Here is a 15,778-nt window from a genome sequence, read left to right on the forward strand (position 1 = left end):
TGCAAAATGTATTATTTCGCACAATTTACAAAATAACATTTCAGATTTAACTCAAAATAAATCAAACATGTAACTTTTTCAATACCTCTTCATTAATTTTCCGTTTCTGCCTCAGTATCTCATCTTTATCTCGATTGGTCTTCGCAAACGCTTTGACTTCCTCTTTCCGTGAGATCTCGAGACGGTTGAACACGTCTTTTTTCTTCATCTCTAAACTTGCCTATAATGAAATTAAAACATAAGTATTAGTATTTTTCATATTCATAATATTTTTATTTATCATATTTGTACTGTAAGGCTGGTTGCAGAGCTTGACCGACCATCAGTGCGTACGTCAGTCGCGCTTGTCATATGTATGGAAATTCATAAAACCGTTCATAGCTAGACCGACCATACGCACGCGTATTGTCATGCGCATTAGTGTCATAGTCATACCTACACATTGTTGATGCGTATCGTCAGGACCGACGGTACGCACTGACGGTCGGTCAAGCTCTGCAACCAGCCTTACTATCAGTTATTCATTTTTCCACTCTTCTCAGAAATACCTTAAACGTGTAAATCTGACATGTTTCTTGAAAATTTATAATCTAGGATCTCTACCATCTCTTCTGCTGAACGAGAGACTCTACATAACCACTCACAGTGAGCTCCTTCATCTGCTGGTGGTGTTGGCTGCGGAGCGTCTTCTCCAGCGCGGCGAATATCGCGTGGTGGTAGCGCAGCCGCAGCTCGCGCTCTACCATCTCCCCTGCGCCTGCGCTTGCGCAGTTCGCCTCTTCGGAACCCACACAGGGCTCGCTCCTTTAAGAAAAAAGGAGTATATTTGGTCAAAAAACAGTAGTAAAGACCAGTGTACGTCTCAGCTTTGACTTTAAGCTTCAGAAAATAATTACAACCAATGTTCAACTATTGCGCATGCTTTGCACGTACGCAGCATACAACATCGAATCCTGATTCACGACTTAAATGATTCTATAATATCGATAAGAGATTCCCGGACGGTGACACAATCCCAAAGCAATCTTCTTTTTATACAGACTTGTCAATTTTATTTTTCTATCGATAAAAAAGATTAAAACTATCCAGTAGTTAAAGTAACAAAAGGCAAAATACTTATTTGCCCATTATAGCATCGAATATGTAATAAAAGAACTAAATATTTTACATAGAAACGAGCCTTATCTGGACACTCCTACAAATAATATTCTAAGTCCTCGACTTTCTACATCTTGTAATGTAAAAAAAAAAACTGTATCCCAAACTGCAAAACTTTAAAATGCACAAACAAGGAACGCACACGATAAAATAGAACACCCAATATATCCATTTCTATGAGATCATACCTGCCTGATGTTTGTTGCAATAGAAGCGTTATGCGGTATAGCGACGTCCACCTTAACAAATGTGGAGAACTTGTCAAAAAATAAAGAAAGGATATCGAAACATAAAAAACAATAATGATATCTCTGATAAATTTAAGCTTTGAAATAGATAAGGTTTTACAAAATAGGATCACAACTATTCTACCAAAACTATATTTTACATTTAAAAGTAGCCGTTTTCATTACTTGCTGATAATAGAATAACATTTAAATGACAGAGATAAGTTGTGAAACCGACCACTACCTCCTCATATTGAGCAAGAAGAAAAATCTAAAGACATTTTCACACATTCCATATAAAATTCAGCTTTTCTCTACTTACATATTCCTGATAGATATCCGTTTCGCAAAGAACTTGGGTCCCGGCTTGCCTCTCGTCTGTTTCCGTCTCAAGGCGTCCAATTTCCTCGCCAACTCTGCCCGTTTCTCCTTAACCACTTTACTCTCAAGGAGCGCGTTGAGATGCTCTTCTACTGTGAGCTCTCTGCTGTTGCCGTTCACCGTGCTCTCTTCTTCTGAACGAAAATGCGCTTTATTAGAAGACGATAGAGTCTAGTTTCCTTATTTCGCAGTAGTTTTAGAATTAGTGGAGTAAGTTTAAAAGTTAATGGTCAATAAGGTATGTATTTGATTAAATCGTGGATAGATTTACAAAACTATCAAATGAAAATAAAATTCTATTTTTTTTGTGGTGATTCTCAATGTTAGCCAGAAGGGCTACTACATTTTAACGCGGATGCGTAATAAAATTCTAAGAAATATACTACACTATAATGTCCAATAACCGAAAGGAACTTTACAATAAATTTAAGATACTACTACTTTCTACTATACCTTTTTAGGGACAAATTCGTATTAAAATTCGAAGTATACGCACCTTTGGCGGGTGTAACCTCATTATTATTAGCCGGCGGTTCCGTGATCGGCACAGTCGATGCTTCTGGAGCACTTTCTGGTCGGGGCTATAGGAATAATTGTTTGATATTCTTAAATAAAATTAATAAAATTTAATTTTTATTAATTTTAATAAAATTTAAATTAAATTTTTATATAATTAAATAAATGTTTCTATAAAATTAACAATTTTTAGTAAGGCTTGTAAATTATATTGTTGTATGTGCGTTAGAATTGATTTTGGTGATTGAGATTGAGTTTATTTTTACGTTGACACATTATCAAAATGGAACTAGTAGGATATAATGGAAATAATATTTTAGGCTTGTATCGTTTTTACTGATATAATAAATGCGAAAGTATGTTTGTTTGACTATCTTTTTTTTACGTCACTACTCCGCGATTTTATGGTGTGATATATTTTTGTCAAACAGCGTAAACTATTTATAAATACGATGTCGTGAATAGATAACTATCTATTTACGATGAATTGATACTCAAAAAAAGAGACAGCAGTAGAAAGGTATTTAGAAATTGCACGCGGGCTTACGCGTACGCGCATATACGCATACGCGTATGTATATATACGTGTGTGTATATGAACGTGTGTGTATATGAACGTGTGTGTATGTGTGCGTGTGTGTATGTGTGCGTGTGTGTATGTGTGCGTGTGTGTGTATCTACGTGCGTGTGTATGTATGTACTAGATTTCCGCCCGCGGCTTCGCCCGCGTTTGCAAAGGAAAACCCGCATAGTTCCCGTGGGATTTCCGGGATAAAAACTATCCTATGTGTTAATCCAAGTTACCATCTATATGTGTGCTAAATTTCATTGTAATCGGTTCAGTAGTTTTTACGTGAAAGAGTAACAAACATCCATACATCCATACATCCTTACAAACTTTCGCCTTTATAATATATATTAGATTAGATATGTCATCTATACAGTTATCACTGACCTGCGGCCCACTAGTGACGTTCCTCCTGGGCACGGGCACGGCCGGGTCCGGGGCGGGCTCCTCCGTGTCGTCGGTGAGCACGGCCAGCTGGTGGGCGCGCTTCTCCATGTCGCTCTGGTACTTTATCGGGTTGGCCAGCGCTTCTGCCAGCTCCGAGAGACGGTCCGGCACGTAGTCCTGTGGGGGGGAGGGTTTAGTGGGGGGAACGGGGCTGGTTATCCCGTTTGCCTTTTTTGAGGGGTGTCTATTTATCACTATTCACCAGTTTGATTGAATTATAATACGGAGATTTCTAGTACTGTATATCAGACTGATTTTTTAGCTATTGCATAGCTTCTATCGCGGGCCTTGAGCGCGGGGACCGAATCGAGAAATTCCGTAACGAAAAAACCTCACGCTCCGCACTCCGACGGGCGGAGGTGTGGCTTGAAGGCATAGCATGCAATAGCTTTACCGCGGCAATCCCCGAGTGCCACACGTCTTTATGATTCAATGCTACTATTATCTGTAGAAAGCTTTCGTAAGTTTTGTCATGGTATTGTCCGTCTTGTAAAGGTGAATAGACGAATGTCTCGTCTTGTCGTTCGTTTTATGACGATTTATAATATGTTATGGCTAAAATTTTGTAGAAATATGCAGTCGGACTAATTTTTAGCAAAGAGTCAAATATTGACATGATTTACATCAGCTAAATCATGTTTATTAAAAATATTTTGTCAGCCTTCTCTTTCTAACTCTACTATTATAAAACGCATAGCGCTCAGTTATTCTATTCTACATTTCTGTTAACAAATTTGACAGGTAAGATTGAAAGGCATTCGGGATAACCAGTGAAGTAGTAATTGACGATAAAAGAAAAGAAAAATATTCAAAGAAAATTTTTGAAAGTGAATAATTAAATATTGATGGGAGAAATGAAAATATAAATTTAAATAAATACTTTATAAAAGAGAAAATGTTGAGAAAATATTTAAAGAAAAGAAAAATAAGAAATTGACATAGCTATTTTAGAGCAATTTGAGTGTTAATCACAATACATTTATACGTTAGTGACAAAAGCGTCAGCTACATATAGTTTGTTAAATAAATATAAGAAAATTGTATAAAATGTGCAAATAAAATGTATGGTGAAAGAGACAGTGCTGAAATGATGTAGTGCGTAAAAAAAAGTGCGTAAGTGTAGAAAAATATCAATGATATAATAACCTTATATACTTGTTTCATATATGATAAATAAATAAATAAGTTTTATGAGAAAAAGAATATGTAATGATGTGAATATACTAATAAACGAAATATGTGATGTGAATATACTTTTTACGTATATAAGTTCCTGCAGTGTGTAACTTACAAATTTTATAAGAAAACTGCAATCTTCTCGTTTCGATCAGAGTAATCTTACCTATTTGAAGAAGTTCGATATCGTCACATCTCCTGCGCAGAAACATGTCGTCTTTATCGAGTTTGCCAACAGGTGAAAATTTCTAACGGAATATAGAATCTTAACATTACCTTTATGCAAAATTTATAGTAGAGACCACAGTACATACTCTATAGTTGGAATACGCTTTCTCGGACCGACATAAATTATTTTTGATATCTGGTGTGAACTCTATGTAGAGCTCATCTCATTCAGCCGGAGCGAGCTTGGTGCTAAATTTTATAGACCACACTTGCAGTAGAGTATGAAGTTGGACCTTGCGTTCTGGGACCGACAGTATCTACTCTATGTAGAGCAGTCGGTCGCAGCTGCACGTGGCGGTGGCGTTAGTGCGGTATGTAGAGACGGGCCTTACGTAAGTGGGGCGCACGTTCACCTGGACTTGCACGTGCAGCAGCAGCGCGGCGGCGAGCGGCTGGCCCAGCTCGGAGCGCAGCTGCACGTGGCGGTGGCCGGGGCGCAGGCCGGGCACGGGCAGCACGCGGTGGCCCAGCAGCCGCCCGCCCTCCTCGTGCGCCGAGATGCGCAGCATGGCCAGCTCCGGCAGCACCACCTGCAGTACCGCCTCACTCTTAGTGGCACTGGCCAACTCTCACATGACGCGATTGTCCGCAGACACAATTAACGCCTTTAGTACACCGACGCATTCGCGTGCGGCAGCGAAACAACGAAAAATATGTCAGTAGTGTGGCAGGATTTCGCATATGATATGTCTCACTCTAGCACATAGATAGATGAAATAGTTGCGAAATGGCCATTACACAGACGCATTCAAAAAGTTGCGAAAACATTGCTGTGTACTAACGTTCCACAGATATTTCGCTACGCAGTAGTTTCGCAGAGATTCGCTGCCGCACGCGAATGCGTAGGTGTACTAACGGCGTAAACTAGGAATAAGCAGATAAGTTTTGACACTCTTTTTGAACACCATACGTTTCGACGGCTTTAAATTATTAGTCGGCAAAAAAAGGCAAATTATGATCCCATAGACATTTCAACGTCTATGGGATCGTAATTTCTTTTTTTTTTTTTTGGCTTTCAGTTTTGGATTATATTAGACTACGTCAAATCACCCCCTGGAGTGGAGAAAGAGAGGGAATTGCAACTCTCAATTTTTCCCCTTGTCCCCATGATTTTTGTACGGCGTTGCGGAATAATGGATTAAAAGCAGTATTGAAATAGTATGACACAGATGCCGTACATAATCAAATCACCAAATTTACCCCTGAAATTCTCGGAAAAATAAATAAAAAATTCCGACTTGGTGGACCACCATTTTTGTACGACACTGTGCGTTTTCTTATTATTTTTAATGGATCTATCGGTGGTTAAGAATTCCGTACAAAAATATATGACCAAAATTTACCGAGTCTACCTGTACTTTCGAATTCTCATCTGCACTCAGTTGGACAGCTTACAAGTGACGGCATAGTGCTGAATCTTATTATTTTATGCTCTTATATGGTTCTAGATAGGTCACCTGGTGGTTCCAATGATCCATATTTTTTTTATATACCGGTTTCTAGTCTATATAACTGTAGAGAACATTAACACTTTACATGAATCATAATTATAAATAAAACAAGGTTTTTTTTTACATAAAATTATACAATCTGTCAAATAGAAAAGTCCGTCAACCCTATCCAATACCGCACCTTCTTAAACACAAACGGCTCGTCCCCATAAACCGGATTGATGCCGTTGGCCGGCACCACTCTAGTCCGGAACTTCTTGCGCACAGTGTCCGCCGGTAAACCGAACATGTCCACTTCCACGTATGTCCCGCAGCGCTTGTCCGTTAGCAGCTGTCCGGACACTACGCTAACTGATAAGGAGCCAGCAATTATGCCATCTACTGTGCTCTCTGCGAACGGGTCGAGTCGTCTATCCTATATGAAAGAACAAAGGTTTATTTAATCGAATATATGTTGTAACAATAAGCAGTAGATTCCACACCGCGAGCGGTGGAATCTACTGCTTATTAGTGATAAGTGTCATAGATGTGGTGTAATTACAACAGTATACTATTTTTTCCTTATCATAATCTAAAAACATTTACCACCTTGTAGAGGTATAATATCGTGTAACAAATACCATAAAAAGGGTTAAAAAAGTTTAAGCATTCATCCTTTTGATTATACCGGTTCTAAATTCTAATTCTAAAAAAAACGTGTACAGAATATGTGTACAGTTTGCAAATTTTTTGACGTTATACATAATGGGTACCATTCACAGGCGCACCCATCCGCTGGATTTGTAGCTGGCTACAAGTCCGCGGACCAATCTGCGTGTGTATGTGTAGTTGTGCGCGGCTCGCGGCTCGGCGCGGGCTCGCCGTCTGGAGACGCGAGCGCCGCGCCGCACCCGAGCCGCGCCGGACAAATCCGTACGTGTGTGTGCGCGCGCGGATTTGTCGGTGAACTTGTCAGTCATTCGCCATATACATAATTAATTTTATATATAACTAGCTTTCCACCCGCAGCTTCGCCCGCGCAGTCAAAGAAAAACCCGCATAGTTCCCGTTCCCGTTGGATTGCCGGGATAAAACCTATCTTATTTCCCGGGATAAAAAGTAGCCTATGTCCTTTCTCGGGTATCAAAATATCTCTATACCAAATTCCATGCAAATTGTTTCAGTAGTTAAGGCGTGATTGAGTAACAGACAGACAGACAGAGTTACTTTCGCATTTATAATATTAGTATGGATTAAAAGAATTCATAAATCACAACGCATTTATTTATTTATGGTGGATTCTAGATAACAGATTTCGATTTTTAGAGTAACGTCTCTAGTAAGTATTTAAAAAGAAAAAAGGTTCAGTTCTTTAAATCAGAAAAGGTTTATTATGTTAAGAATGGTTTATTAGTAAAATCAAATATAAAAATTACTCGTATAGGTCATTATTATTATAAATATATTATTTTAAATGAAAAAAGTTAAACAAATGTGCAGTTCTAGTTCGTTCGTTCTTTTTTCTTCGTTGTTTCAACTATTCCTTTGCCCACACGCGCTTTTTTTTTCTGCGTTAAAAATATTGCACCGACTACTAGAGCCAGAAAGCTTTTTTTCGTGGTAGGATAGATACGTGCAAGGCTCACCAAAGTTCACAGTCGACTGGACTGCAACTCGGCGCTCGTGTAGTGTGTGGGCGATGACGGATTTGTCCACGGATTGGTACGGCTCGGGGCTCGGCTCGCGGTGCGTGTAGTGAATGCCGGGCTTTAGACACTTACTTTCCGCCTCATAAATTCCGGTTTCAATAGATATCCGCATCTCCTGTTATATTCGAAGGTGCCAGAGTTGAGTTGCATCGCGAGGTCTAAGGTTTGATAGTTGAGAGCTACTAGCTGACAGCCTGCGTTCCAGAACACCTGGAAGATTTATAAGGAATATTTTAGCGACGTAAGAGAAAACATTTATAATGGTTTATTGTATAAACAATGTGCTCAAAATTACTATAATGTAGAATAAAGATATAATGACAGATAAATGATGGACGCAGGATTTTTCTAACGTTACCAAGTCTTTGAAGGTAGATCGATTTTTCATTTAAATGCGTTTAATGATGTTACAGTTTTACAAATCTAAATTTTCATTTTCATTTCAACTAATAAATTATTAATAGTTTTAACTAAGGAATTAGTCAAACATTATGTAAGCATTTTTTTTTCTTACCTGTGGCATAAAGTTAGAAGAATCGAATCTCGTTCCGGCAGGATATACTCTCGACAGTTGATGCTTGTTGTAGTTCACGAACTCTATGGGACGCTCTTTAAGCAGCGCTGTCGCTTGTTTTTCATCGAACGACGACATTTCGTAGAAACGATTCTTTTCTAGAAATGAGAAAGAGCGATCATTGGAAAGGCAAATTAGAGGTTCAGGTTAAAAAAATGACTTTTCACAAAGACTTGAGAAAGTTTACCACAACAACTGATTATACATTTCTATCTTGAAAATATTTATTATCCGTTCTCTCGAAGGAGCTGCACGTATTTTACTGCAACGTTCATTTCCACCAAAGCAGCTCTACTACTGACTCTACATTCTGCAACTCTACAGCTCTACACTCACTCTCGGCGCTATCAAACGAGCTAAAGCACATGAACTGTGCATAGCCTTTGTCCATTTCGGCTCTACATCTATTAATTCTACAACTCTACACTCACTTTCAGCGTCTCCCTTCATCTCTATGGCTCTATCCCTACACAATCTACACTCACTTCTATCTAACAAGCTGTAGCGCGTGCGCAAGTTCGTGAACTGTGCATAGTCTTTGTCCATCTCTACACCATTTCTGCTGTCCGTGTCTATAGTGCACGGACTACACATAGCTCTACCCCCATAACTCTACAGCTCTACCCCTATAACTCTACAACTCTACAGCTCTACTCACTCTCAGCGCTCCCGACCGAGCTAAATCACACTAGCTGCACATACCCTCGCTCTACACCACTTCAACTCTACACCCAACTCTACATCTCTACTCACTCTCAGCGCTCTCGAACGAGCTAAAGTGCACGGGCTGCACATAGCTCTACCCCTATAACTCTACAACTCTACAGCTCTACTCACTCTCAGCGCTCCCGACCGAGCTAAATCACACTAGCTGCACATACCCTACACCACTTCAACTCTACACCCAACTCTACATCTCTACTCACTCTCAGCGCTCTCGAACGAGCTAAAGTGCACGGGCTGCACATAGCTCTACCCCTATAACTCTACAACTCTACAGCTCTACTCACTCTCAGCGCTCCCGACCGAGCTAAATCACACTAGCTGCACATACCCTACACCACTTCAACTCTACACCCAACTCTACATCTCTACTCACTCTCAGCGCTCTCGAACGAGCTAAAGTGCACGGGCTGCACATAGCTCTACCCCTATAACTCTACAACTCTACAGCTCTACTCACTCTCAGCGCTCCCGACCGAGCTAAATCACACTAGCTGCACATACCCTCGCTCTACACCACTTCAACTCTACACCCAACTCTACAGCTCTACTCACTCTCAGCGCTCTCGAACGAGCTAAAGTGCACGGGCTGCACATAGCTCTACCCCTATAACTCTACAACTCTACAGCTCTACTCACTCTCAGCGCTCCCGACCGAGCTAAATCACACTAGCTGCACATACCCTCGCTCTACACCACTTCAACTCTACACCCAACTCTACAGCTCTACTCACTCTCAGCGCTCTCGAACGAGCTAAAGTGCACGGGCTGCACATAGTCTCCCTCCATCTCCACATCTCTACCACCAACTCTACATCTCTACTCACTCTCAGCGCTCTCGAACGAGCTAAAGTGCACGGGCTGCACATAGTCTCCCTCCATCTCCACATCTCTACCACCAACTCTACATCTCTACTCACTCTCAGCGCTCTCGAACGAGCTAAAGTGCACGGGCTGCACATAGCTCTACCCCTATAACTCTACATCTCTACTCACTCTCAGCGCTCTCGAACGAGCTAAAGTGCACGGGCTGCACATAGCTCTACCCCTATAACTCTACATCTCTACTCACTCTCAGCGCTCTCGAACGAGCTAAAGTGCACGGGCTGCACATAGTTGACGAGCGCAGATATCTCTGCAGCGGCGTGGCTCTCGCGCGCCTCCTCCGCGGCGCCGCCCGCCTCGCCCGCGCCCGCGCACTCCTCCTCGCTGGAGCTGTCCGTCTCTGAGGATGAGGAGGAATCCTTCGAGCCTTGCCGGACCAGCTGGAATGGGGGAAGAAACATAATATAAAAAAGACGGGTTGCACTCCGGGAGTGCCGGCAGAAGTGAAAACTTGATTATTAACGTTCAGCATGTTCGATATTTTGGAATGGTATCCGTCTTACGCATGGAATATAAGGGCTAAAAAAAACCGTCTTATGATTTGTCGATCAGGCCACGTGTCCTGACGCGAGTTTAAGATTTTATACCCAACGCCGCTAAAGAAGTTTTCACCTTAAAAATGTGTGCGTGTACTAGTGTACATACGTAAGAAGTGAAACTTCTTTATGACCTTATTTTTCAAAAAATAATTTACTATATGCAACTTTACAGAAATACAATCACACGTGGTAGTGATAAGAAAAAGATGGCGCGTAACGGAAAAATGTCATGCGTAACGAAAAAATGTTACACTAAATTTTTTTCCAACCCCGATAAAGAAGTTTCTCTTCAATAAATAATGTGTCGACGGACACAATTCACACGCTATAAAAATTAAGATTTCACACGCAAACTCTATTAAATTAAAAAAAAAAGATATACTTTTTATATTGTTATTTTACTATGTACTCTATCGACCGAATAAAATATTTTATATACCAGCAGTTGCAAAAATCAGCTAGTACAAAAGGGAAAATTTATACAGCAACAAGAAACAATCCGTGGAATACTTTCTTTACAATGACAACAGAAATGAATGTTTTTAAATTATCATAACAACCAAACCAACAATTTTTTTTTTGTATCAAAATATGTGTATAAACTCATATTATATCTCACCGATCCATGAGCAATCTCCCCATTCCCTTGCGGCACTATCTCCCGTTGCTCACTCTCCTCGACGAGAACCTCCTCTTTCTTGTGATGATGATGATGATGATGTTTCTTCTTGTTCTTTATTATTATCTTGTTTTTCAGCAGCGAAGGCGGTGGTAATTCTCCCCCTAGAAACGTTGGAAGACACTTTAAGTCATCATTTACATTTTATACAGTAATTAACACAATATAATACAAGTTTACAATATTTATATCGACGATTTCATAATTTTTATTGCCTTTTAACTGAATTAATTGATGAATTCCAGTCATTTTGTGTTTTAAAATAAACAGCACAGTTTAATAAAGAGCCTAGGTTATTAATGAAACAACTGTTTTACCAATTGGCAATACCAGTGCAGCACAAAATAATATGTACCTTCAACAAAAATACTTCATCTTTATGACCTTACTGACCCCTAATTACTATGAAAGTTTAAACAAATATTAAGTTACCAACATCCATAGCCAGCACTATCAATTATTACCTCATTTGGTTCATGAGTCTGCATATACTGTAATAACAACGTACGCACACGTGCCAAACTCAAACACGCAAACAGTAAGTCATCGAAAGTCGAGCTTAATACAGTTTATAGCAGATTAGTTGTTCTCCCATTAATTACCGCCAACTCCCCGTTTCCGAACACGTTGTAACAATTAAACTTACGCTATTGAAATTTCTGAACGCAAATGTATATTTGGAATACTTTTCAATATTTGGCCTTAGAAACATCTGCTACGGTATTCGATATTTCCGGCGTTTAGTTTTTTAAACTTTCAATTCCTGTCTTCTAATATACCATTTATATTTAGAGTTATATTCGTAGTTTGCTACAGATTTCCTAGTTATTGCAAAAAAGATCAATGTCGATAAACTTATACCGTAAACTTCCAGTGAACACAGGTGTGTTCGATAAAGTCGTATTGTTATTTATCTTGAGTCACTAATTTCTTAGCACTGAATAATAAAGCAGCTCAGAATATCGATTTGAGGAATGGCAAGATTAGGTCATCTGTATTTAATAGCCAGCGATTTATTTACGTCTAGTTGCAGCGCTATTTCTATAACTTTAATACATATAGTATTAAAAGAAATTCTGTTTGTAAGTTTGTCTGTCTGTTTATCAGATAACAACTGAACCTCGCAAAGAATTACGGAATAGTTTTTAACATCATGTTCATAATAATTTTCTTTTACATCTACAAACTTTACAGTTAAAATAGTACACGCGCAAAAACTAAAAACATTTTTAATTCAAATAGCCAAATGTTATTTTTTTTTTTAGAAAACGCTGATTTTATAAGACAATTTTCATAAGAAAATGTATCTGAAAAGCGAATTATAAGATTATGCTCACCCGGTTCCAACTGATGTGTATCCAACGGTTTATCCAACAACATATCCCCAAATATCTCCCTACAATAGTTGGCTATCTTGGCTTGCTGTCGTGGATTGCAGTGGTTCTCAAAGCTCAGTATCACGGGATAGTCGGAGGTCTTGAAGGCGCTCTCGGCTATCGCTTTGAGCACTTCTCTAGCGTTGATTTGCGGTACTATAGTGTAGCCGTGGACTATGACTGGCTCGTCTGTACGCCCGTTCCAAAAGTCTAGTTCTACGCACCTGTAATTGGAAGAAAATTTTAATGAAAGAAGTAACAGTAAAAGACATAGGAAAAATAACAAAATGGACATATATTAAATTTTATACACGTATGCAAATTTTTAATTCGAGCGATGCCCTGCTAATAACATATATTTTTGTACTTTGTTAGAGTTTGATCAATTTTTTAATATTGCAAAAAGAGCTATTTTCTGCTGCGTTTCAGATGATAAAAACATTGTGTACATAGCACAACTTAAGCAATGTTATCAAAAGCTTTCACAATAACGTTATTATTATAATCGATAAAATAATCAAATGTGAAATTGAGAGCAAAAAATGATAACAATAAACTGCATTGTGCAATTAAGAGAAAAACATTTCACAACAAAAACATTATTGAACGAAACACTACATTAAAACTCTTAATCAAAAAGCTATCTTATAAATTAATGTTTTTCATTTCATTCTACAGAGGAACGAAATAACACAATTATTATTTGTGCGACAGTTCATATTAAATACGTGAAATATCATATTTTCCAACATGATTTTATCTTTAAAATATTTTGCCAAGTTGCTCAAAGGAATTAAATAAAATGTATTTATTGTATCGACCAAAAATATAAAGTTATATGCATACATCTTCAAAACCATGAATTATATAAGACAGTCCGCCACGGCTTCGCCCGTTGTGTATGTTTACGATTTCTCTCGATAAGAAACATCCTCGTACTTCAAGGAATATAAAAAAAAGAATAAACGAAATCGGTTTAGCCGTTCTCGAGTTTTGCGCTTACCAACAGATTTTGCGATTCATTTTTATTATATAGATAAAAGATAAATTCATTGTACAATAAAATATATAAAATATAAAACCCAGTATCTATTTGAATATAAAGATATTGAAGTTTTATAGCGGTAAACCCTGGATCGAGATATGATCAAGGAGAGACTAGATTTAAATCTCAAGGCTGGAATAGAAATTTCATTTAAATCCCCAATAGATATCGAGAGCGATTTAAACTTTATAGAACTTAAAGATAATTCATAACTATATAGGTTAGGTTTTCTTAAAATATATGGGTCATTATACAAAAATGGGGTAACTCAATGTCACCAGCCAATTTATACAAAGTCTTACTATATTTTAATCAAATAACAATCTATTTTAAAACAATAAAGCGTCCTTTATTTGGTCACTCACTTTCACTTCTTTATTTAAAATACAAATTGATAAAAAAACAAAATTAATACTTAAATAATCAGTACTTTGGCATGTCACAACTCCGAAAACCAACAATCAAGTGACTATTTTATAAACATTATCATTGATTAGAGAAAACTTACTAACTCAGGACAATCTTTGATATACATAGTATTATATAGTATAACTTTCATAACGAAATGTTTAACATTTTATTTAAAAAATAAAAATAAACTTTGTCATCGATTTTATTGGTCAGTCCGTTGTGTGTTTTTTAAATTTGAAATTCTCGCTAAATATCACCAAGTCGAGGTCAAATCCCTGTCTAAATATTAATGATGGTAATGAAGTTACTTGTGCATCCCATATTTTGATGGTCGTCATAACTGTACCAGCGCTAGGGTTGTGTTTGTCCTCTAAATTCGTGCTGCGCCAGTCAACATTTCAGTCCTATGGTGAGTCGTTATTTTATTGTTAAACTGATTTTTATTTTCATTCATACATGGTTAAGTATGATTTGTAAAAATATAGTTTGTTGATATAATAAATAAGGCAAAAAAACATAATTTGTGATTATAATCTCATATTAAGTCCCTTTTTATCAATCCGCTGGCATCAGTCCTATGTCAGATATCGCGCCAGTGGACTGACGCGACTCCATAGTACTGATGATTCTATCGTTTTTGAGAACTTTTATCTTGATTGCTATTGGTATAAGCATTTCTATTTGATATTTCAGTTTAAAACATCATGCGCCACGCTAAAAGAAACTGAATTTGACTAGGGAAGAAACATTTAAAAAAGAGTAGCAAAGAAAAGAGCTATTGAAACAAACTACTAATAATCTTATTTAAAAGATCTTATTTTATTTTAATTATTGATTTTGATGCTTTCAGGGCATAGCTTGTTATATGTATTTATTAGATAAATACGTAAACGTATAATATTGTGAAGTAAAATTACCTCAAAATAACATAAAAGTTAATTATTTTAATAACATTATAAAAATGTCAAAAGGCTCTTATGAAAACTCAGATGAGACTTTCATTCAAGCCTTTGGTTAAAAACCATGAACCATTTTATGAAAATTAGTAATGTTAGATTTTTCATAAATATATGATCATAAATAATGTTAGATTTTTAGGGCTCCGAACCTCAAAAGGAAAAAAACAGAACCCTTATAGGATCACTTTGTTGTCCGTTTGTCTGTTAAGACGTTTTTTTGAAGCGCGTGGAGGTATCAATTTGAAATTTATATTAAATACTCAACATTAAGAACCCTTGGGGCTGTAAAAAAATTAAACTTATAACGCAACGCAATTAAAAGATACCTACATCCGTTAATACTGCAAATTTCCGCAAATTTAAATATTCGCAAGGGAATAAAAAAATACACAGGATGCTTGCCGTGTATACAGTCTTAAAATATGGTAAAAAGCAATGTCTTATAACACATATAAAGGAAAAATTGCTAAAAGTGTAAATTTTAAGTTACAAACATAATAAAAAATAGGTTTGTTAGGAGTCCAACTCGCACTTGGCCGTTTTTTTTGTTTCTATTGTTTGTGAATTACTTGAAATATTAAGTAAAACTAAGTCAAAGTAGTAAGTTAAGTAAGAGAGTAAGAATATTCACGTTGCGTTAAATGTCAGAAGGCTGTTTTGAAAATTGAGACATTGTTTTTTCCCAGTATCACAATATATTATCAATTATCATTTTTAAATGTAACTAAGTGATTTTAATACTTAAAA

General features: G+C 37.5%; 1 protein-coding gene across 2 annotated transcripts in view; it reads right to left on the reverse strand.

The window, feature by feature from the left end:
* Positions 1 to 15,778, reverse strand: part of LOC123693950 (1-phosphatidylinositol 4,5-bisphosphate phosphodiesterase classes I and II) — a 94,976-nt gene that overhangs the window by 7,994 nt on the left and 71,204 nt on the right. Inside the window, exons 8-20 of one of the 2 annotated variants that reach the window (XM_045639216.1) lie at positions 12,578 to 12,840; positions 11,181 to 11,344; positions 10,210 to 10,402; positions 8,355 to 8,512; positions 7,913 to 8,050; positions 6,334 to 6,567; positions 5,055 to 5,231; positions 3,238 to 3,414; positions 2,263 to 2,347; positions 1,708 to 1,900; positions 1,347 to 1,397; positions 645 to 804; positions 86 to 220 (exon numbers count right to left, since the gene is read on the reverse strand). In XM_045639216.1, the coding sequence (XP_045495172.1) occupies positions 86 to 220; positions 645 to 804; positions 1,347 to 1,397; positions 1,708 to 1,900; positions 2,263 to 2,347; positions 3,238 to 3,414; positions 5,055 to 5,231; positions 6,334 to 6,567; positions 7,913 to 8,050; positions 8,355 to 8,512; positions 10,210 to 10,402; positions 11,181 to 11,344; positions 12,578 to 12,840 (2,128 nt within the window). The remainder of the gene's footprint in view (positions 1 to 85; positions 221 to 644; positions 805 to 1,346; positions 1,398 to 1,707; positions 1,901 to 2,262; positions 2,348 to 3,237; positions 3,415 to 5,054; positions 5,232 to 6,333; positions 6,568 to 7,912; positions 8,051 to 8,354; positions 8,513 to 10,209; positions 10,403 to 11,180; positions 11,345 to 12,577; positions 12,841 to 15,778) is intronic. The other variant, XM_045639217.1, reaches the window with a different exon arrangement.

This window comes from Colias croceus, chromosome 8, assembly GCF_905220415.1.
Source record: "Colias croceus chromosome 8, ilColCroc2.1".
NCBI classification, from domain to species: domain Eukaryota; kingdom Metazoa; phylum Arthropoda; class Insecta; order Lepidoptera; family Pieridae; genus Colias; species Colias croceus.